Consider the following 22,897-nt stretch of genomic DNA (forward strand, 5'->3'; position numbering starts at 1 on the left):
TGGCGGTTCACACGATGTTTTATCAGTAGACAGCGTCTGCACCGGCTGCGCAAGGCTGACAGCAGCCGTGGGCCCCGGCGAGTGGGGCCTTGCAGCGGTGGGGCCAGCGGGGAGGCAGGGCTTTGTGCGCCACAGCCCCATGGCCTCCCCCAACGCAGGGGTCAGGATCGATGCCTGGGGGGGCAGACAGGGTGGAAGTGCACCTGGTTCCAGGCGCCTGGCGGGGCTCAGCTCTCACCCTGCCGTGGGGCCGGCCAAACGGTCTTTGGCAGCAGGAGGGACGTGTGGGTGCCTGTGGGCTCTGTGCAGTGGGGAGGGCCCAGATCCCCAAATCCAACCCCTTGTCCAGGTGTAGTGGGGTCTGGGGGGCTGCTCTGCCCCATGGCCCATCTCCCTGGTGGGTGTCATAGGGTCCAGGGGTCCCATTGCCCCTGCTGGGCATCAGGGGTCCCGGGGGGGCTGCTCTGCCCCAGGGCATCCTCCAGCTGGGCGTCAATGGACCGGGGGGCTGTGTGGCTGAGGGCTGTGTCCAGTGTGTTGCTAGCAGAGGCCCCTCCAGGGACCATAGCACCATGGGGGGGTCAGTCTGTGCCTGGCTCCCCGTTCTCGCCTCTTGCTCTGCATCAGGGGTTGCAGAGTCCCGGTGGCCAGGGAGGGCAGCAGTAGGGCCCGGGGTGTGGGGCTGAGTCCTGAGTGCACCCCGGGGAGTGACAGGCCCCCGTGAGGGGCACTAAGGCCCCTGGAGCCGCCCCCGCAGTCTGGAGCAGGCCCCCAGGGATGTGCCAGGCCCCTCAGCCCAGGAAGCAGACGGGTCCCAGCTCGAAGCCAAATTTCTGGTTGGCAGCTCCAAAGTCCAGGACGGCCACGTCCGCCAGAGGCAGCTGCTCGGGGCGGGTCGAGGTCACCTCCAGCACGGTGTGCTCCTGGCCCTGCTGGTGCTGCAGAGAGACGGGGTGAGGTCAGGGCTGGCAGGCCAGGGAGGGGTTCCCCAGGAGCTGGCACTGAACCACCGCCAGGGGGACCATCCAGAAACTACTGGAGCCCTTGAAATCGTCCCTGTGCGGGCCCGAGGGGATGGGGCAGTTCCTGGCTGGCCAGGAGGAGGTGCTGTGACCCAGTGGGGTGTCCCCAGAGCTATAGATGAGTGGGCTGTGGGCGTCTGTGTGCCTCAGTTTCCCCACATGCTGCATGTGTAGCCAGGCAGTGGGAGGGAGTTTACTAGCAGCCAGGACCCTGGGACTAGGGACTGGAGATGGGAACCCAGCGACCAGTGACACTTGGGAGCAGCCAGGTCTGGCCAATGGAGCACAAGGGGCTGCGGAGACAGGACCCTGGTGCCCGGCTGTGCTGGAGTGGGGGATACGTGTGTGGCTCACAGAGGGTGGGGGGCTCCTGCTGGGGGTAATCTGGCGACCAGGTGACACCTCTGGACTGCAGACAGAGGGGGAGGTGGAGCCTGAGGGGTCTGAACTGGAACTGGGAGTTGGAAGCAGTGAGTCTGGGCTGAGAGGGAGAGAGACAAAGGAGGGGGCAGGGCCCCGGCTCTGGGGGCCCCTCGGGGCCTCCTCTCCCCAGCATGGATGGGACTGGCTGTCTCTGCCGGCTGCACTGACTCCTCTGTACCACTGTGTCCTGTCAGTTAATGAACCCGCTGTTCTCCTGCTGAGTGAGAGTCACTCCTGCCTGCGGACGGGTGCAGAGCCTGGGGGACCCTGAACCCATCACACCTGCCTCGTTGGCTCCAGCTAAGGGAGAACAAAGGGGGAGGAGAGGAGGGCACAGAAGAGAGGGGCCCAGTGACCTGGTTACCTGGCCAGAAGACAAAGGCCGAGGGAGGAGCTGGGCTGGCCTGGGCTGGGCTGGGAGGAGGGGCTGCTGGGCTGGACGGGGCAGAGAACAGGCAGAGGCCACTGGCCGCAGGGCAGACTCAGCCGGGCGGTGCCAGGCAGGCCAGGCCCACAGGCCGGAGATGTTCCGTGCTGGGGTCAGATGCTCAGTCACCTGCTGTGTGACGCTGGCTGAGCGTTGCTCCGGGCTGGGGAACAGGGCTGCGCTGCTCCCTGGGGGAGTGGGGCTGCAGGGGGGCAGAGCGAGGGGACTCCCCCAGGGGGCCCAGGGGCAGAGGCTGGCGGGCTGGGGCTCAGACAGGGGCAGTCCCAGGAGGCAGAAAGGCAACCCTGGAGAGAGTGGCCCCAGAGAAGGGGCATGAGTGCAGTTGCTATGGGGCAGGCTGTGATGGAGTGGGGGAAGTGCAAATGCGAGACTCAGTCTGGATGTGAGAGACAAGCAGAGCAGCTCCCAGTGGCTAAGGCTGACCCTGGGGCTACAACTGGCAGGTAACACCTCTGCCCCGAACAAAGAGGAGGGAGGAGCCGAGCTGGGTTTTTGAATCGGGGGTGGCAGTTAGAGGCGACGGGGAGAGAGAGCTGGAAGGCAGCCAGCCTGAGGAGGGGGAAAGCTACACCCCAGAGGGGCACCCCTCGGGGTCCTCTCCCCAGGACGGGTTGGAAGGACTGTCTCTGGCTGCTGTACTGTCGCTTCTGTGAGGAACTGGACATCTGCATAAACCTCCTGTTGTACCTGCTGCGTGAGAGTCACTCCTGCCAGTGGACAGGGTGCAGTGCAGGGGGACCCCTGAACTCCATCACACAGGCACTGTGGGGCAAGGGAGGGGGGACAAGTGGGGGGTAGGCAGCAGGCTGGCACTGGGGGCAGGCACTGTGGGGTAGGCTGCAGGCAGATGCTATGGACCACGTGGGGCAGGAACCATGGGGTGGCGAGCTCACCTGGCAGCCATCGTAAAGGGCGTGGATGGGTGTGGCAGGGTGGCTGTACCCCAGCTCCTGGCCATTGGCGCCCCGGAAGTGCAGGGCCTGGGCATAGCTGGCGGCACCGGCGTGGTACCAGGCGGCCACGTGCTGGCATGTGAGAGTGAAGTTCTGGCGGGCGCTGGCACTCAGCAGCCGCAGGAAGGTCAGTTGGGTGATGCCCAGTGGGCTCCCGTCCACATCCACATAGGAGAACTGTGGGCGGAACCCGGAGCATGGCCTCAGCCAAGGACCCCCATCTCCCCGGCTCTCTCGCACAGCCGGCCTCTCCCCCAGACTCCCGCCCCTCTCCCCCAAACGCCCACCGGCCAGCCGGCCTCTCCCCCAGACTCCCGCCCCTCTCCCCCAAACGCCCACCGGCCAGCCGGCCTCTCCCCCAAACGCCCACCGGCCAGCCGGCCTCTCCCCCAAACGCCCACCGGCCAGCCGGCCTCTCCCCCAAACGCCCTCACCTCTCCCCCAAACGCCCACCGGCCAGCCGGCCTCTCCCCCAAACGCCCACTGGCCAGCCGGCCTCTCCCCCAAACACCCTCACCTCTCCCCCAAACGCCCACTGGCCAGCCGGCCTCTGCCCCAAACACCCTCACCTCTCCCCCAAACGCCCCACCGGCCAGCCGGCCTCTCCCCCAAACACCCTCACCTCTCCCCCAAACGCCCACTGGCCAGCCGGCCTCTCCCCCAAACGCCCTCACCTCTCCCCCAAACGCCCACCGGCCAGCCGGCCTCTCCCCCAAACGCCCTCACCTCTCCCCCAAACGCCCACCGGCCAGCCGGCCTCTCCCCCAAACGCCCACTGGCCAGCCGGCCTCTCCCCCAAACACCCTCACCTCTCCCCCAAACGCCCACTGGCCAGCCGGCCTCTCCCCCAAACACCCTCACCTCTCCCCCAAACGCCCACCGGCCAGCCGGCCTCTCCCCCAAATGCCCTCACCTCTCCCCCAAACGCCCACCGGCCAGCCGGCCTCTGCCCCAAACGCCCACCGGCCAGCCGGCCTCTCCCCCAAACGCCCTCACCTCTCCCCCAAACGCCCACTGGCCAGCCGGCCTCTCCCCCAAACGGCCCACATCTCCCCTAACCACCACCAGCTGGCTGCCCTGCTCCTGTGTCCCCCTACCTGCTGGCCCCTCCGGAAGCTGCTGTACCAGCTCCCCGGCTTCTCCTTGCTCCAGGCAGCCAGGCGCACCTGGGAGTGAAAAAGGGCACAGGCAATGGGAGGCAGAGAGCTTGGCTTGCTGCCCCTCACCCCGACCCACAGCCCCTCCCAGCCCAGCCCAGCCCTGCCCCCCACTCTGCCGGCACCCCTCACCCCGACCCACAGCCCCTCCCAGCCCAGCCCAGCCCTGCCCCCCACTCTGCCGGCACCCCTCACCCCGACCCACAGCCCCTCCCAGCCCAGCCCAGCCCTGCCCCCCACTCTGCTGGCACCCCTCATCCCGACCCACAGCCCCTCCCAGCCCAGCCCAGCCCAGCCCTGCCCCCCACTCTGCCAACACCCCTCACCCCGACCCACAGCCCCTCCCAGCCCAGCCCTGCCCCCCACTCTGCCGGCACCCCTCACCCCGACCCACAGCCCCTCCCAGCCCAGCCCAGCCCTGCCCCCCACTCTGCCAGCACCCCTCATCCCGACCCACAGCCCCTCCCAGCCCAGCCCAGCCCTGCCCCCCACTCTGCCAGCACCCCTCATCCCAACCCACAGCCCCTCCCAGCCCAGCCCAGCCCTGCCCCCCACTCTGCCGGCACCCCTCACCCCGACCCACAGCCCCTCCCAGCCCAGCCCAGCCCTGCCCCCCACTCTGCCGGCACCCCTCACCCCGACCCACAGCCCCTCCCAGCCCAGCCCAGCCCTGCCCCCCACTCTGCCGGCACCCCTCACCCCGACCCACAGCCCCTCCCAGCCCAGCCCAGCCCTGCCCCCCACTCTGCTGGCACCCCTCATCCCGACCCACAGCCCCTCCCAGCCCAGCCCAGCCCAGCCCTGCCCCCCACTCTGCCAACACCCCTCACCCCGACCCACAGCCCCTCCCAGCCCAGCCCTGCCCCCCACTCTGCCAGCACCCCTCATCCCAACCCACAGCCCCTCCCAGCCCAGCCCAGCCCTGCCCCCCACTCTGCCGGCACCCCTCACCCCGACCCACAGCCCCTCCCAGCCCAGCCCAGCCCTGCCCCCCACTCTGCCAGCACCCCTCATCCCGACCCACAGCCCCTCCCAGCCCAGCCCAGCCCTGCCCCCCACTCTGCCAGCACCCCTCATCCCGACCCACAGCCCCTCCCAGCCCAGCCCAGCCCTGCCCCCCACTCTGCCGGCACCCCTCATCCCGACCCACAGCCCCTCCCAGCCCAGCCCAGCCCAGCCCTGCCCCCCACTCTGCCAACACCCCTCACCCCGACCCACAGCCCCTCCCAGCCCAGCCCAGCCCTGCCCCCCACTCTGCCAGCACTCCTCATCCCGACCCACAGCCCCTCCCAGCCCAGCCCAGCCCTGCCCCCCACTCTGCCGGCACCCCTCACCCCGACCCACAGCCCCTCCCAGCCCAGCCCAGCCCTGCCCCCCACTCTGCCGGCACCCCTCATCCCGACCCACAGCCCCTCCCAGCCCAGCCCAGCCCAGCCCTGCCCCCCACTCTGCCGGCACCCCTCACCCCGACCCACAGCCCCTCCCAGCCCAGCCCAGCCCTGCCCCCCACTCTGCCAGCACCCCTCATCCCGACCCACAGCCCCTCCCAGCCCAGCCCAGCCCTGCCCCCCACTCTGCCGGCACCCCTCATCCCGACCCACAGCCCCTCCCAGCCCAGCCCAGCCCTGCCCCCCACTCTGCCGGCACCCCTCATCCCGACCCACAGCCCCTCCCAGCCCAGCCCAGCCCTGCCCCCCACTCTGCCGGCACCCCTCACCCCGACCCACAGCCCCTCCCAGCCCAGCCCTGCCCTGCCCCCCACTCTGCCGGCACCCCTCATCCCGACCCACAGCCCCTCCCAGCCCAGCCCAGCCCTGCCCCCGACTCTGCCGGCACCCCTCATCCCGACCCACAGCCCCTCCCAGCCCAGCCTTGCCCCCCACTCTGCCGGCACCCCTCATCCCGACCCACAGCCCCTCCCAGCCCAGCCCTGCCCTGCCCTGCCCCCCACTCTGCCGGCACCCCTCACCCCGACCCACAGCCCCTCCCAGCCCAGCCCAGCCCTGCCCCCCACTCTGCCAGCACCCCTCATCCCGACCCACAGCCCCTCCCAGCCCAGCCCTGCCCCCCACTCTGCCGGCACCCCTCATCCCGACCCACAGCCCCTCCCAGCCCAGCCCTGCCCTGCCCCCCACTCTGCCAGCACCCCTCATCCCGACCTATAGCCCCTCTCAGCCCAGCCCTGCCCCCCACTCTGCCGGCACCCCTCATCCCGACCCACAGCCCCTCCCAGCCCAGCCCAGCCCTGCCCCCCACTCTGCCGGCATCCCTCATCCCGACCCACAGCCCCTCCCAGCCCAGCCCTGCCCCCCACTCTGCCAGCACCCCTCACTCTGACCCACAGCCCCTCCCAGCCCAGCCCTGCCCCCCACTCTGCCGGCACCCCTCATCCCGACCCACAGCCCCTCCCAGCCCAGCCCTGCCCTGCCCCCCACTCTGCCGGCACCCCTCATCCCGACCTATAGCCCCTCTCAGCCCAGCCCTGCCCCCCACTCTGCCGGCACCCCTCATCCCGACCCAGAGCCCCTCCCAGCCCAGCCCTGCCCACTCACACTCTTGAATCGCTCCTCGGGGAAGAAGCAGGTCTCACCACCTGCCGTGAAGTTGCAGAAAACCTTGAAGGCGTCACGGGCACAGCCCTGGTTGGGGTCGATCCAGTACTCTCCTGGAGCGTGGAGAAGTTGGGGGGCAGCCAAAGGGGCCTCCCCTCGGCTGGTGCCTCTGACAGCCCAGCCTGGGGGGCACTCCTGTCGCACCCTCTCACCTGGGTGTGGCATAGGCCCTCGCAGACCCAGCCCCGCCCCCACAGCCTCACCCCAACCTCTGGTTCCCCCTTTCCCAGCACCCTTGTCACACAGCAGGGCCTTGGGTCCACCCTGCTCCTGCACTCTGGGGTCCCGACACCAGCTCCCCTCCCGGAAGTCCCCGATGCTCCTGGATGCTGGGGTCCCAGCCTCCCCAGACATTCAATGCCCTAACGCTCCCAGCTCCTCAGGGCTCCAGGGCCCCAGCGGCCTCCCCTGGCTCACCATCGGGGAAGTGGGGATGGCACAGCTGCAGCTCCTTACAAACGCGGGCGGGGCTCTCGGGGGTTCCCAGCGGGCATCTGAGCTGCTCGACCTCGATGCGCAGGGAGCTGAGTGAGGCGTACACCTCCTCCAGCCCCTCCTCATCCTCCTGCTCCCCCTCTGCTGCCCGTCGCCTCCTCTGGCCCCCTGCCACTGGCTGCAGCTCCGCCGGGTGGCCCTGGCAGAAACAGGCAGTGAGGGGCAGTGACCCACCCCCACCCGTGCACCCACCCCTGCTCCCCCAGCCACTCCTTGCTGGCCCCACCTCCAGCTGCCCCTGCCCTGGGCTGCCCCTCAGCACTCACCGGTGGCCCTGGGGGCCCAGGGGGTCCCGGATCTCCTCGGGGGCCCAGAGCTCCCTGCAGAGGGAGGGCAGAAGAGCAGTGTGGAGTTGCCCAGTTGCACCCCTCTGCAGCACCTCCCCCGCAGCCCCCCATCACCTCTGGCACCCTCCCCCACCCCACAGCCCCCCCATCGCTCTCTGCAGCCCCTCCCCCACCCTACAGCCCCCCCGAATCACAGAATCACAGGGCTGGAAGGGACCTCAGGAGGTCATCTAGTCCAGCCCCCTGCTTCCAGCAGGATCAACCCCCACTAAGTCATCCCAGCCAGGACCTTGTCCAGCCGGGACTTAAAAACCTCCAGGAATGGAGAATCCACCACCTCTCTAGGCAACGCACTCCAGTGCTTCACCTCCCGCCTGGGGAAGTAGTTTTTCCTATTATCCAACCTACTCCTCTCCCTTTGCAACTTCAGACCATTGCTCCTTGTTCTGCCACCTGACACCACTGAGAACAGTTTCTCACCCTCCTCTTTAGAGCTCCCCTTCGGGAAGTTGAAGGCTGCTATTAAATCACCCCTCAGCCTCCTCTTCTGCAAACTAAACAAGCCCAAATCCCTCAGCCTCTCCTCACAGGTCTTGTGCTCCAGCCCCTTGATCATTTTTGTTGCCCTTCGCTGAACCTGCTCCAGCAAATCCACATCCTTTTTATACTGGGGGGCCCAAAACTGGACACAATATTCCAGATGTGGCCTCCCCAGTGCCGAATAAAGAGGAATAACCACTTCCCTAGATCTGCTTGAAATGCTGCTCCTAATGCACCCCAGGATGCCATTAGCTTTCTTGGCTACCAGGGCACACTGTTTACGCATATCCAGCCTTTCATCCACCAGAACCCCTAGGTCCCTTTCCATCGTACTGCTGCTGAGCCAGTCGGTCCCCAGCCTGTAACAATGTTTGGGATTCTTCCGCCCCAGGTGCAGGACTCTACACTTCTCCTTATTGAACTGCATCAGATTTCTTTTGGCCCAGTCCTCCAATTTATCCAGGTCCCTCTGGATTCTCTCTCTACCCTCCAATGTATCTACCTCTCCCCCTAGTTTTGTGTCATCCGCAAACTTGCTGAGGGTGCAACCCAGTCCCTCATCCAGGTCATTAATAAAGATGTTGAATAACACTGGCCCCAGAACCGAGCCTTGCAGTGCTCAGCCCTGCATCACCTCTGGCACCCTCCCCCACCCCACAGCCCCGATCGCCCTCTGCAGCCCCTCCTCTACCCCACAGCCCCCCATCTCCCTCTGCAGCCCTTCCCTCACCCCACAGCCTCCCATCACCTCTGGCACCCTCCCCCACCTGACAGCCCCCCATCACCCTCTGCAGCACCCCATCCAATCAGGCCCCCAGAGACCCAGCTACAGAAGAGCATAAGGCTCTGGGTTCTCTCCCAGCTCTGGGGATGGGACTAAGCCCCCACACTTTCCTCAAGGCCCCCAAGCCCCAGCTGCTCACCGGTGACCCCTTGGAGCCCTTCTGGCCCAGCGGCCCCTGGGGAGAGAATGGGGGTGTGAGTAGGGGTGGGGCTGGGGGGCCCAGAGCCAGGGCAGGGTGGGTGGCACCCAGGGGGCTGTGGGTGGAGCTTCAGGTCTCCGGTCTGTGGCTGGGCCCAGCCCAGCACCCGCCTCATCCCTCGGATGGACAGGCGGACAGACGGACGGACCAGGGGCAGGGAGAGCAGGGTGTGTGCCCAGGACAGGAGTGGTCGGGGCAGGTGAAGGGCTCCAGGTTGGGTGGGGGGTGGGCACGGGACCCAGAGGTGCAAGGGGGCTGGGCACGGCGAGGGGCCCCGGGGGATGGGGTGCACAGGATAGCGGTGAAGGGTCCTGCGCTGGGGGGCAGGTTGAGGGGCCCAGGATCCCTGTGCCAGGCCTGGGCTGAAGGGGGCCCTGTGGTGGGCCCCAGCAGTACCGCCCCAGCCCGGTGCTCACCGCGAGCCCTGGGGATCCAGGGGGCCCTGGGGGTCCAACGGGGCCAGCCAAGCCCTGTGGGGGAGGAACACGTCAGCGCCACCCCCCAACTGATGCTGCCAGTGGTGCAGCCCCAGGTGTGTCCCAGTTCTGGCAGAGTGGGGGGCGCACAGTCCCCTCTGCCTCCATGACACCTCCCCCATCTGAGCCCTCCGCCCCATGCTGCCACCCCGTTGCCCAGCCCCATCCCACACACCTCCCGCCTGCCCAGCTCCACATACTCACAGGATCTCCTTTGGGCCCTGGGGCCCCTTGGCTGCCGGGCAGCCCCTGGTCACCCTTCTCCCCCATGTCCCCTGGGGGGCCGATCAGTCCGATAAGCCCGGCGTGACCCTGGGGAGCACAGGTATTAGCTGGAGGGTCTGACACGTGGGTTGGGGGAGGTTTGTCCCTTGGAGCTGGAGGGATCTGATCCATGGGGCTGGGGCGGCTGGGTCTGACCTGTGGGGCTGGGGTGGGGGTCTGACCTGTGGGGCTGGAGGGATCTGACCCATGGTGGCGGGGGGGGGGGGGTCTGACCTGTGGAGCGGTGGAGAGGCTGTTCTGGGCATTGGTGTAAACATGGTGTGACACAGTGGATGTTTTCAGGGTTTTCTCCAAACACGGTGTGCCTCAGTTTCCCCAGTGTTGGGGTGGCTGTGGCGGATGTGCAGCGGGATGGGAGCGAAGGGCTGGGACCATGGGAGGGGCCCTGTGGCCAGGGAGTGGGGGGGCGTTCACAGGTCAGGCTGCTGGAAGGGGTCACACTCCTGGCCTGTGAGACAGGCTGCAGGGGGCTGTGCACCCCGCCCCCTGTCCCTGCACATTACTGAGTCCGCCCAGAAGTCCTGAGCTGTGCTGGTTGGGGCATGGCTGGCTCACTTGCTGTGGGGATCTCCTGGGGGCCCAAGCTCTTGGGATGCCCCAAGGTCAGAGCCGGGGGGTGCTGGAGCTGAGGTAGCTCCGTACCATGGTCAGTGGCCCCAGTGGGGAGACACTGCCCCATTGGGCCCTGGGCCACGGCAGTGCAAACGAGCAGCCCCGGAGTGCCCCACCCATTCACGGCAGGGACCCAGGAGTCTGGCCCTGGTCACCCCCAGCCACCAGGGCTGGAGCTTGCTTCAGGCCCCTGCCTGGAGCAGGGCAGGCTTGGGGCTCTCAGCAGGGCCCCATGGGGCAGGTGGCCCCTGACTGGGTGGAGGCTGTGAGTGGGGGGGGCAGTTCCTGGGCCTGTAGGGGCTGGGGGAGGGGTGCTGGGGGGGGAACATCAGCCCCCCCCAGGGGCCCCACTCACCTTGTCACCCTTGTAGCCAGGGTCGCCTTTGAGGCCAGGCAAACCTGCAGGGCCCTGCAAGATATGGGAGTCATTTCCCTGGTTGCCTGGTCCTGCCTCATGTCCCTCCCGCCCCCCATCTGCCTGGCCCTGCCCCTGCCCCCTGCCTGCCCTTCAGCTCCCCACCTCTGCCCCAGCGCTCACTCACCATGGGGCCTGGCGGCCCTGCCCGCCCCAGGGCCCCCAGCAGCCCCTGCTCCCCCTGAGGAGGAAACACAGAATTATGAGAGCACAAGAGGGGGTCAGACGTGGGTTCCCCAACTCAGCTTCCCTCCCGCAGGTACGTCTCTGACCCCGCCCCCACCACAGCTCCAGGCAGCACAACAGACCCCCACCCTGCCCCCCATCACCCCATCCCCCGCCCCAGTTTCTCCCCCCCCCGTGCTCCCACCGGTCACCCCATCCCCCACCCCAGCTTCTTCCTCCATGCCCTGGTCCTGCTGGTCACCCCATCCCCTGCCCCAGCTTCTCCCCCCCCGGGCCCTGCTCCCACCAGTCACCCCACCATCAGCCCCGGAAGCACAAGCCCCACCGTGGTCGCTCCGGCCAGGGCGAGGCGGGCTCATTAGGACTATGGGGTGTCGTCACTGTACTCAGGGAGGTGTGGGGGTGAGACCTTCCCCGGGTGTCCAGGGAGGGAGCAGGGAGATCTGGGGCGTTTGCCCGCCAGAGCCGGAGGAGCGGGCAGGCAGGAGCTGCTGAGAACTGGCGACGGGATGAGGGCGAGAGAGGAGAAGAACTACAGGAAACGTGAAGGGACCCAGCAGCAACACCCTCCAGTCCCAGGGCCGCTCTCAGAAGGGGGAGCTCTGCCCAGCCCTGGGGTTCGCGGGCCCCTTTGGCTGGGGGCTCAGCACCATCCCTCCAGCCTCATCCGCCATCAGCTCAGCTGATGGTGCAGGGACTAGAACATCGACTGGGGTGAGTGTGGGTGCAGGTGAGTGCGTGCATGTGTGTGTGCACATGTGAGTGTGCGTGCGAGTGTGAGCACACAAGTGAGTGCATGTGGGTGTGTACTTGTGTGCGTGCGAATGTGCAGATGTGAGTGTGCATGCACAGGTGTGTGCGAGAGAGTGTGCACGTGTGAACGAGCATGTCTGTGCACAGGTACTCTCACGACTTGGGGTATCACCTTCTCCCCGAGAAAGACCCCTTTTGTAAACACCACCCCCGCTGACACTCACGGCCGGGCCAGGGATCCCCCGCAGACCTTCTGGGCCAGGCTGGCCAGGAGGGCCCTGAACGCCCACAGGGCCTATCTTCCCGGGGGGCCCCTCTGGGCCTGGCTCGCCCTAGGGAAGGGGAGAAGGGGCCACGTCAGAGCTGGGCACTAGCTGCTGGACAGGCTCCGACCCAGCCCCAGGCAGTGGCTGGGGGTGAACTGAGTCAGCCAGGTCTCAGCCCACTCCCAACACTGGTGTCCCAAGCACACAGAGCTCCGCCCTACCCCCGGATGCCAGCTCAGCACGGCTGAGGCCTCCCCGGGGGGCAGGGGGGGCTGGGACCCCTTACCTTGGCACCCTTCTCGCCTGGCCGACCTTCACGCCCGACAGGTCCCACCGCGCCCTGCACAGAGAGAGGCCAAGTGAGTCATCGGCAGCCAAGCTGAACCCCCATCCCATGGGGCATCTGGGGGCCAGGGAGTCCCGATTCCCACCACCTTTCCCTGCCCCACTGCAGCCCCTACTCACCCTCTTCCCAGGGGGGCCAGGGCCCCCCAGCTCCCCAGAAGCACCTGCAGGGCCCTGCACACAAACCACACAGTCGGTCAGAGCCAGGGGGGCCCCACACACTCAGAGGCCCCAGAAATTGATAAGAGGGTTTGGGGGGACTCTGAGGGGGGCCAGGGCGGCTGGGATTGTGGGAAGGGCTCTGGGGGGGGCCCAAGGTGCATGGGGCCAGGTGGCCAGCCCTGCAGGGAACCCAGGTCCCCAGGGGGCTCCTCAGGTGGTCAGTGACACCCCCACACTTTTTGGCATCTGTGCAGACAGCACTGGAGTTGCAGCCCACCCCCTGCTGCCCCCACTCACCGGCAGGCCGGGGTCCCCTCCATCACCCTTCTCACCAGGGGCGCCATCCAGGCCCTGCGCACACGGCTGGGTTAGTGTGGGGCCCAGCCAGAGCCACCCGCACCAGGGTGCCCCTCCTGGCAGCTGCCCCCGCCTCCCCCCACACACACTGCCGAGCGGGGTGGGGCTGGGGGAGCTGAATGTACCTGAATGTTGGTGTGACCCACCGGAGGTAATTTCGTCAGTGTCCATCATGCAGCGTGGTGCTGTCAGTCACAGGTAGAACCCACGAGTCCGGGCACCCAGCATCCCCCCCCCCACTGTAACCCCTAGACTCTCCTCCCCCAGTCACAGGTAGAACCCAGGAGTCCGGGCGCCCAGCATCCCCTTGCTCTAACCATGAGCCCTGAAGCTCTCAACCTATTGGCTGTGGGGGCTGCAGACCCCCTTGCTGCCCCTCTGGCTATGGGCATCCCTTGGGCCTTGGCTCCGGCCACAGGCTGAGAACCACTACGCTAGATCTGCCCCCGGCGCCCCAGAGCTGGATGGAACCCAGGCATCCTGGAGAGACCCAACCTCGGCTGCACTGGGCTGACGCTGCATTGGCCAGACACCCCTTGCAGGCAGTGTGGGGGGCATGCAGGGCTCGGGGGAGCCCAGGGGGCAGTGGGGCACTCACCAGCACCCCAGGGTCTCCAGGGGGGCCTGGGTCACCAGGGAAGCCAGCAGGGCCCTGCAAGGAGAAAGGGTCTGTGAGCACAAGAGCAGGGGCCGAGACCCCCACACCCTGCACAGGGGGGCTCCAGGGGGCCAAGGCATGGGGGGGGTTCAGGGCCAGATCTTGGGGAGCTGTGTTTGGGGATACGTGAGGGCAGGTGTCAGCAATGGAATCGCACCCACTCTGCTTTATCTGCCTTGCCCCAGGCCAAACTCCCCACTGCTGGCCCCAGCCCAGCCCCAGGCTCTGCTGTACTCACCAGGTTGCCTTTGGATCCATCCTGTCCAGGGGGCCCCCTTTTGCCTGGGGCCCCAGCGGCGCCTGAGGGCCCAGACTCGCCCTTCTCCCCCAGGTCCCCTTTCATGCCCTGTAGGGAGACCCGGCGTCAGGCTGCCCAGAGCCTCGCCCCAGCCACAGCAGACCAGCATGGGGCCAGTGGACGCAGGATGAGACGTTAACCTGTGGGGCTCACTGCCGCAAGGAGGGAGCTGGGCTGGACTGCCAAGGCCCCTCAGTCCCCAGCTCCCTGCAGGTGCCCTGGGTATAGAGACACGCCTCTGTGACGGGTGGGGTGGGAGGGGAGTTTATTCCCCTGGCTAGGTGCGTGTTTCCTGCCTGAGGCACTGTAGTGACCTGCGGTGTGTGCCTCACTTTCCCTAGGTGCAGTGTCAGCGGCTAGTGGTGAGGGGAGTTCCAGCGTGATGAATTGTCCCACATACACAATGGGTTTTTGTAACCATGGCAACCAGGTGACACCTGTCCCCCACCAGGACAGAGGCGGGGGAGGGGCCTGGCTGGTTGGGCGCTGGGGTGGGGCAGTCTGGTCTGGCCGGGGAGGCGGGAAGGGGCCAGGGCCCGGCTCGGGGACCCCTCTGGGCCCCTCTCCCCAGGATGGGTGGTACTGGCGGCTTCTGGGCCCTGGGCTGACCAGTCTGTTCTGTGCTGTGTCCCTGTCGCCCCCAAACCCGTCTGTTCCCCCCGCGGAGCGAGAGCCGCATCTGGCTGCAGGGTCTGGGGCAGGGCCCGGAGACCCCCCACTCTGTGACAATCCCCATCCCACCTGTGTGCAGAACTTACCCGCTGGCCTGGCTCCCCTGGAACCCCGGGGTCCCCTGCCTCGCCCGGCTCCCCCTGTGCAGAGAGAGAAGAGTGGAATGAGCCCTGCCCGGCCCGGAGGGAGGAGGGCAGCTGTAGTCTTTGTAGGCATATGATGTGTGACTCAGTTTCCCCATTCACACGGTACTGCCCCAGGCCTGAGGGTTAATTTTCCCTTGGGCAGAGGAGAAGGAGGGGTGCTGGGTGTGATGGAGTGGGGGATACCTGTGTGTATGTGAGTGGCTCACAGAGGGTGGGGGGCTCCTGCTGAGGGTAACCCTGACGACCAGGTAACACCTTTGTACTGCAAACAAAGGAGGAGGTGGAGCCTGAGGGGTTTGAATTGGAACTGGGAGTTGGGAGCAGTGAGTCTGGGCTGGGAGAGAGAGACAAAGGAGGGGGCCAGGCCCCAGCTCTGGGGGCCCCTCGGGGCCTCCTCTCCCCAACATGGATTGGACTGGCTGTCTCTGCCGGCTGCACTGACTCCTCTGTACGATGCTGTGTCCTGTCGGCTAATAAACCTGCTGTTTTCCTGCTAAGTGAGAGACTCTCCTGCCTGAGGACAGGGTGCAGAGCTTGGGGGACCCCACAACCCCATCACACTGGGGTCCCACCGCTCTGCGTGGGCTGGCAGGGGCAGGATGCAGCGCTCTTCAGGGGGGCTACCCAAATTGCCCGGGGAAGGGGAAAAGGGACGGAGGCCCTGGGGAAGTGGGGGGAGGGGCTGGGGAAGTGTGGGGGCAGGGAGGGGACACGTGTGCAGGGACAGAGCTGGGAGAGGGGCAGGTCGATGGCTCCGAGGGGCGGGTGCCCCCCACTCACCTTGTCCCCGACGGCGCCTGGCTGACCCATGCCACCTGGCATCCCCTGGGGGCCCTAGGCACAGAGAGGGGGTTCACTTGCTGCTCAGCATCCTGGGATCCCCCCACCCCCCCAGGGGCCAGGCCCTGCAAGGAACACGACTCCCAGTGACCTGTGCCCCCAGATACCACAGGGCCCCCAGCGCACCCCTGGAATCTCCCCCGACCCTACCCCATAGCATGTGGCACTCCCACCCCCTCCAGCCCCGTGACACCTGGGAACTTACCTCACTGCCGACAGGGCCCTGTGCTCCACGGGGCCCGGCAGCACCAGGGAGGCCCTGCACAGAAGGAAAGGCCCCGCAGTTAGAGGGGAGGGGGGCACCGCAAGGGGGGTGAGGGGAGGGTCAGGAGCTGGGGGTGGGTGTCTTCACCCAAGGCACAGCCAGTCTGCACCACTCTCTGATGGGGGGTGAGGCCCGCGACTGTACCAGGTTTGGAAAAGCACCGGACCAATGACAGGAGGTCCAGTCCCTTGGTGCCAGGCCTGGCAGGGCGGGTGTCCTGGTCCCTCGGTGCCAGGCCCAGCAGGGTGGGTGTCCCTGGTCCCACGGTGCCAGGCCCGGCAGGGCGGGTGTCCCAGGTCCCTCGGTGCCAGGCCCGGCAGGGCGGGTGTTCCTGGTCCCATGGTGCCAGGCCCGGCAGGGCGGGTGTCCCGGGTCCCTCGGTGCCAGGCCCAGCAGGGCGGGTGTCCCGGTCCCTCGGTGCCAGGCCCAGCAGGGCGGGTGTCCCGGTCCCTCGGTGCCAGGCCTGGCAGGGCGGGTGTCCCAGGCTGGTTCCAGATGACCAGGAAGGGGCACGTGCTGGTTCCCTGCTCTGGTCATTCCTCTGGGGCACCCAGCACTGGCTGCTGGCAGGACACAGGGCCCTTGGCTGTGGGGGCCTTTGGTCTGAGCCCCTGCGGCTCTTCCGATGGGGGCAGGAAGAGGCGGGGGAGCTGAGTGAGCTGGGGTGGGGAAGCCCTAGGGGATGCCTACCATGGGGCCAACTGCTCCGCTCTCACCCTTGTCGCCCTGCGGGCCTGGCATGCCCTGCAGAGAACCACACAGGTTAAGTGGGGCACAGGCTGTGCCCGATCCCTCCCAAGACATGGGCCGCAACTGCTCACCCCAACCTTGGCTTCCCCCAGTGCCCTCGCTCCCGACCCTCAGCCCCCTCCAGCCCTGAGAGCCCCTCACTCCCGACCCACAGGCCCCCGCCAGCGCTGGGAGCCCCTCTCTCCTGAACCACAGACCCCCGCAAGCACTGGGAGCCCCTCACTCCCGACCCACAGCCCCCCGCAAGCACTGGGAGCCCAACCCACAGCCCCCCGCCAGCGCTGGGAGCCCCTCACTCCCGACCCACAGCCCCCTCCTATGCTGGAAGCCCCTCACTCCCGACCCACAGCCCCCTGCAACCACTGGGAGCCCCTCACTCCCGAACCACAGCCCCCTGCAAGCACTGGGAGCCCCTCACTCCCGACCCACAGCCCCCCGCAAGCACTGGGAGCCCAACCCACAGCCCCCCGCCAGCGCTGGGAGCCCCTCACTCCCGACCCACAGCCCCCTCCAGTGCTGGGAGCCCCTCACACCCGACCCACAGCCCCCTCCAGCCCTGGGAGCCCCTCACTCCCGACCCACAGCCCCCTCCAGCCCTGGGAGCCCCTCACTCCCGACCCACAGCCCCCTCCAGTCCTGGGAGCCCCTCACTCCCAACCCACAGCCCCCCGCCAGTGCTGGGAGCCCCTCACTCCCGACCCACAGCTCCCTCCAGTGCTGGGAGCCCCTCACTCCCGATCCACAGCCCCCTCCAGCCCTGGGAGCCCCTCACTCCCAACCCACAGCCCCCCGCCAGTGCTGGGAGGCCCTCACTCCCGATCCACAGCCCCCTCCAGTGCTGGGAGCCCCTCACTCCCGATCCACAGCCCCCTCCAGCCCTGGGAGCCCCTCACTCCCAACCCACAGCCCCCCGCCAGTGCTGGGAGCCCCTCACTCCCGACCCACAGCCCCCTCCAGCCCTGGGAGCCCCTCACTCCCGACCCTCAGCCCCCCTCCAGCGCTGGGAACCCCTCACTCCCGACCCACAGCCCCCTCCAGTCCTGGGAGCCCCTCACTCCCAACCCACAGCCCCCCGCCAGTGCTGGGAGCCCCTCGCTCCCGATCCACAGCCCCCTCCAGCGCTGGGAGCCCCTCACTCCCGACCCACAGCCCCCTCCAGCGCTGGGAGCCCCTCACTCCTGACCCACAGCCCCCTCCAGCCCTGGGAGCCCCTCACTCCCGACCCACAGCCCCCTCCAGTCCTGGGAGCCCCTCACTCCCAACCCACAGCCCCCCGCCAGTGCTGGGAGCCCCTCGCTCCCGATCCACAGCCCCCTCCAGCGCTGGGAGCCCCTCACTCCCGATCCACAGCCCCCTCCAGCGCTGGGAGCCCCTCACTCCTGACCCACAGCCCCCTCCAGCCCTGGGAGCCCCTCACTCCCGACCCACAGCCCCCTCCAGTCCTGGGAGCCCCTCACTCCCAACCCACAGCCCCCCGCCAGTGCTGGGAGCCCCTCACTCCCGACCCACAGCCCCCCGCCAGCACTGGGAACCCCTCACTCCCGACCCACAGCCCCCCCACCAGCACTGGGAGCCCCTCACTCCCTACCCACAGCCCCCTCCAGTCCTGGGAGCCCCTCACTCCCAACCCACAGCCCCCCGCCAGTGCTGGGAGCCCCTCGCTCCCGATCCACAGCCCCCTCCAGCGCTGGGAGCCCCTCACTCCCGACCCACAGCCCCCTCCAGCCCTGGGAGCCCCTCACTCCCGATCCACAGCCCCCTCCAGCCCTGGGAGCCCCTCACTCCCGATCCACAGCCCCCTCCAGCGCTGGGAGCCCCTCACTCCCGACCCACAGCCCCCTCCAGCCCTGGGAGCCCCTCACTCCCGATCCACAGCCCCCCGCCAGTGCTGGGAGCCCCTCACTCCTGATCCACAGCCCCCTCCAGCCCTGGGAGCCCCTCACACCCGACCCACAGCCCCCTCCAGCCCTGGTTGCTCCTCAGTCCTGCAGCCCCTGCTCACCCAGCTCAGCTCCCCCTAGTGCTGGCACCCATCCCTACCTGCAGTCCCACAGGACCACTCAGGCCAGGGAATCCCTGCACACCTTCGTCCCCTTTCTGTCCAAACATCCCGTGCTGCCCACGGCGGCCGGGCTCCCCATCCACGCCCTGTGGGGTCAGAGGGGCTGGGGTCAGAGCCCTGCAGTGCCGAGCCCTCTGGGGGACAGAGCTGGGGGGCCAGAGTCCTCTGGGGGGCAGAACCGTCTGTGACCCCAGGGGCCGTTGGGGGTTCCCAAGGGTTTGCCTGCACAGAGAGCGGCACTCAGTGTCCCTGGGGGTTACCCTGTAAAGAGGGGAGGGGAAGGGAGTTGGGGGTGCAGGGACCAGCACAGAACTGTGGACCCGGCCAGCAGCCTGGAGAATGGAGCCCCCAGCTCGGGTGGCGCAGCCGGATCTGGCCAGTGGAGCACACGGGGCTGTGAAGAGAGGACCCCGGTGCCCTGCCCCGTTGGCCCCAGCCAAGGGAGAACAGAGGGGGAGGAGAGGAGGGCGCAGAAGAGAGGGGCCCAGTGACCTGGTTACCTGGACAGAAGACAAAGGCCGAGGGAGGAGCTGGCCTGGGCTGGGCTGGGCTGGGAGGAGGGGCTGCTGGGCTGGACGGGGCAGAGAACAGGCAGAGGCCACTGGCCGCAGGGCAGACTCAGCCGGGCGGTGCCGGGCAGGCCAGGCCCACAGGCCGGAGATGTTCCGTGCTGGGGTCAGATGCTCAGTCACCTGCTGTGTGACGCTGGCTGAGCGTTGCTCCGGGCTGGGGAACAGGGCTGCGCTGCTCCCCGGGGGCAGAGCGAGGGGACTCCCCCAGGGGGCCCGGGGGCAGAGGCTGGCGGGCTGGGGGCTCTGAGGCCCCAGGAGGCAGAGGGACGACCCTGGTGAGAAAGGCTCTGGGCCAGGCAGCCTGGGGGGGCCATGGGGCAGCAGCAATGAGGGGCCAGGATCGGGGCCAGTGACCAGCACCGGAGCAGGGTTTCCCCTGAATGGCCAGAGGCAGCCCCCAGTCCTGGCTGGACTCAGGGCAGCCCGGGGCCCTGCGCCAGGGCGGTGCCCTGACGTGGCGTGGTGGGGCAGGGGAGTTGTGTCTCTGGGTCAAGCGCCCCAGGGGCAGCTGGGGGCTCCCTAGATACTCACTGCAGGGCCAGGGTGCCCAATGGGTCCCTGGATACCGGTGGGTCCTGGTGGGCCCTGAGGGAAGAGGGCAGGGTCAGAACTGGGGCAAAAGCAGCCCCCCACCCCAACCTCCCCCACAGCTCGACCCCCAACAACTCCAGCCCCTTCTGACCCCCCCTACTGCCCCTTTGTCACAGAGCTGGGGCGTCCCCGGGCCCTGCCCCGCCACAGCCAGACATGGCTCTCGCTCCGCGTGGGGAACAAGCAGGTTAGGGGGCGACAGGGACACAGCGCAGAACAGACTGGGCAGCACAGGGCCCAGAAGCCACCAGTACCACCCATCCTGGGGAGAGGGGCCCAGAGGGGTCCCCGAGCCGGGCCCTGGCCCCACGTTGTCTCTCTCCCCCAGCCCAGGCTAACTGCTGGCTGTGATGGAGTGGGGGGGGTGCATGTGTGAGTCAGGCTGGATGTCTGAGGCTAGCAGCAGCTCCCAGTGGCTAAGGATGACCCTGGGGCTACAACTGGCAGGTGACACCTCTGCCTGAACAAAGAGCAGGGAGGAGCTGAGCTGGGTTTTTGAATCGGGGGCGGCAGTTAGAGGCTAGGAAAAGGGAGAGCTGGAAGGCAGCCAGCCGGAGGAGGGGGAAAGCTACACCCCAAAGGGGCACCCCTCGGGGTCTTCTCCCCAGGACAGGTTGGAAGGACTGTCTCTGGCTGCTGTGCTGTCGCTTCTGTGAGAAACTGGACATCTGTTGCCTAATAAACCTGCGGTTGTACCTGCTGAGTGAGAGTCTCTCCTGCCAGCGGACGGGGTGCAGTGCAGGGGGACCCCTGAACCCCATCACACTGGCCAACTCCCGGTTCCAGCTGGACCCAGCCAAGCCCACTCCCGCTTTGTCCTGTTCCAGCATCACACAAAGGTGTCACCCGGGAGATCACAATACCCCTGTGCACTGGGGATGCCCAGCTCCCCGCGTCACACCCTCCCGCCCCACCAGCCTCCTCGCAGACCCCCAGCACGCACTGGGAGCGACCCCAGGCCCCGCCCTGCCCCACCCCAGTACTTACCGCCTCACCCTTGTCCCCCTTGCTCCCCTTCTGGCCCGGGCCCCCCAGGTCCCCCTGCAAAGGCAGAGACCTTGTGAGACTTTCTGTATCAGAGAACCATTCTCCAGAACCTGGCCATCACCATAGCACCTGGCCCCAGGAACCCACCGGCACCCAGGGGACCGGCCCCAGGAACCCGCCAGCGCCTGGGGGACCGGCCCATGAACCCGCCGGCGCCCGGGGGACCAGCTCGGGGAGATGCTCCCCCAGGCAACGGGGCAGCTGCTCCATCCCACCTACCTTGTCACCATCCTCGCCAGTGGGGCCTGGGGGCCCAGTGGGGCCTGGCAGACCCCCAGGGCCCTGGATCCCATCGTGCCCCATGGGTCCCGTTGGGCCCCTCTCACCCTGGTGGGTAGAAAAGGGAGCAAGTCAGAGATGGCAGCCAGGGCCACATGGGGCCAAGACCGACCCCCCCACCCCACGGCTCAGACCGACCCCCCACCCCACGGCTCAGATCAACCCCCGACATCTCATGGGGAATAAAGTGAACTCCCCCACCATGGGGCACAGAACGACTACTCCCCACAAGGTACCATGTCACTCCCATGGGGCACAGACTGACCCCCCATTACACTCCTACTGCCCCCCAAGAGCACCGCGTGGGGAGTAATGGCCCCAGAGGGGCTGCACAGGAAGAGCCTGCACTTACCGGGGCGCCTTTCTCCCCTGCTGGGCCGGGGGGGCCCTGCTCTCCCACATGGCCTGGCAGCCCGATGCCTCCAGCTGCCCCAGAGGGGCCTCGCTCGCCAGGGGGACCCTGGGAAGAAGTGCCCATTTGTTAGGGCACCATGTTCTCAGCCCCCCACAAAAATACGCCCCCCAAAACCCACTGATCCACCCCTCAGAGCACAGCCCCCCCACCAGCCCCCGTCCCCCCACAAACATCCTTGGAGGCTCCCCAGGCCCCTTCCCCCACGCTCCCATATGGGCCCTTCTCCAGCCCCAGCCCCTGCCCCCCAGAGAGGAGATGGAACCACAGGGCCAACTACTCACTGTGGAGCCCAGGGGTCCGGGGGGCCCTGCCCTGCCCTTCAGGCCAGCTGGTCCCTGTGGGGGTGACAAGACAGGACTGTTACAGCTGGGGAGCAGCTCTACCCCAGCACCAGCGCCCCCCGGGCTGCACTCACCGTCTCGCCGGGAGCAGCCCTGGCCCCAGGGAAGCCGGGCACTCCTGGAGGGCCACTCTTCCCAGGCAGGCCGGGTGGGCCGGGGTCACCCTGGGGGACAGAGACAGCCAGCAACAAGTGTGAGTCACAGTGGGCATGTGCCCCCACCCTGCCAGAGCAAGGGCAGCGCGCTGGTGGGGGGCCCAGCCCCTCATTCCCTACCCTGGGGGCCATGTGCTGGCAGGGGGCCCAGCCCCTCATTCCCTACCCCGGGGGCCGTGCGCTGGCGGGGGGCCCAGCCCCTCATTCCCTACCCTGGGGGCCATGAGCTGGCAGGGGGCCCAGCCCCTCATTCCCTACCCCGGGGGCCGTGCGCTGGCGGGGGGCCCAGCCCCTCATTCCCTACCCCGGGGTCTGTGCGCTGGCGGGGGGGCCTAGCCCCTCATTCCCTACCCTGGGGGCCGTGCGCTGGGGGCTGTGATGGACTGGGGGGAGTGCATGTGTGAGTCAGGCTGGATGTGAGAGACAAGCAGAGCAGCTCCCAGTGGCTAAGGATGACCCTGGGGCTACAACTGGCAGGTAACACCTCTGCCCTGAACAAAGAGGAGGGAGGAGCCGAGCTGGGTTTTTGAATCGGGGGCGGCAGTTAGAGGCTAGGGGGAAAGAGGAGCTGGAAGGCAGCCAGCCTGAGGAGGGGGAAGCTACACCCCAGAGGGGCACCCCTCGGGGTCTTCTCCCCAGGACGGGTTGGAAGGACTGTCTCTGGCTGCTGTACTGTCGCTTCTGTGAGAAACTGGGCATCTGTTGCCTAATAAACCTCCTGTTGTACCTGCTGAGTGAGAGTCACTCCTGCCAGCGGACGGGGTGCAGTGCAGGGGGACCCCTGAACCCCATCACAAGGGCCAGCCCCTCATTCCCTACCCCGGGGGCCGTGCGCTGGTGGGGGGCCTAGCCCCTCATTCCCTACCCCGGAGGCCGTGCGCTGGGGGGGGCCCAGCCCCTCATTCCCTACCTCAGGGGCCGTGCACTGGGGGGGGCCCAGCCCCACCCCCCACCCTGGGGGCCACGCACTAGGGGGAGGGAGCAGCTAGGGGAGCCAGGATGTGGGGCCAGGAGCTGGGCACTGCTGGG

General features: G+C 68.0%; 1 protein-coding gene across 3 annotated transcripts in view; it reads right to left on the reverse strand.

The window, feature by feature from the left end:
- COL5A3 (collagen type V alpha 3 chain) overlaps nt 1–22,897 on the reverse strand; it is a 57,335-nt gene continuing 34,438 nt past the window's right edge. For all 3 annotated transcript variants that reach the window (XM_074979912.1, XM_074979910.1, XM_074979909.1), the window contains exons 40-67: nt 21,788–21,877; nt 21,654–21,707; nt 21,310–21,417; nt 20,898–21,005; nt 20,619–20,672; nt 19,572–19,625; nt 18,447–18,554; nt 16,347–16,400; nt 15,597–15,650; nt 15,332–15,385; nt 14,492–14,545; nt 13,674–13,781; nt 13,376–13,429; nt 12,718–12,771; nt 12,379–12,432; nt 12,200–12,253; nt 11,872–11,979; nt 10,836–10,889; nt 10,649–10,702; nt 9,601–9,708; nt 9,337–9,390; nt 8,861–8,896; nt 7,377–7,430; nt 7,033–7,249; nt 6,556–6,668; nt 3,944–4,012; nt 2,787–3,023; nt 1–938 (exon numbers count right to left, since the gene is read on the reverse strand). In XM_074979912.1, the coding sequence (XP_074836013.1) occupies nt 792–938; nt 2,787–3,023; nt 3,944–4,012; nt 6,556–6,668; nt 7,033–7,249; nt 7,377–7,430; nt 8,861–8,896; nt 9,337–9,390; nt 9,601–9,708; nt 10,649–10,702; nt 10,836–10,889; nt 11,872–11,979; nt 12,200–12,253; nt 12,379–12,432; nt 12,718–12,771; nt 13,376–13,429; nt 13,674–13,781; nt 14,492–14,545; nt 15,332–15,385; nt 15,597–15,650; nt 16,347–16,400; nt 18,447–18,554; nt 19,572–19,625; nt 20,619–20,672; nt 20,898–21,005; nt 21,310–21,417; nt 21,654–21,707; nt 21,788–21,877 (2,367 nt within the window). In that variant the 3' untranslated portion in view covers nt 1–791. The remainder of the gene's footprint in view (nt 939–2,786; nt 3,024–3,943; nt 4,013–6,555; nt 6,669–7,032; nt 7,250–7,376; nt 7,431–8,860; nt 8,897–9,336; nt 9,391–9,600; nt 9,709–10,648; nt 10,703–10,835; nt 10,890–11,871; nt 11,980–12,199; nt 12,254–12,378; nt 12,433–12,717; nt 12,772–13,375; nt 13,430–13,673; nt 13,782–14,491; nt 14,546–15,331; nt 15,386–15,596; nt 15,651–16,346; nt 16,401–18,446; nt 18,555–19,571; nt 19,626–20,618; nt 20,673–20,897; nt 21,006–21,309; nt 21,418–21,653; nt 21,708–21,787; nt 21,878–22,897) is intronic.

Source organism: Carettochelys insculpta, chromosome 29 (genome assembly GCF_033958435.1).
Source record: "Carettochelys insculpta isolate YL-2023 chromosome 29, ASM3395843v1, whole genome shotgun sequence".
NCBI classification, from domain to species: Eukaryota; Metazoa; Chordata; order Testudines; family Carettochelyidae; genus Carettochelys; species Carettochelys insculpta.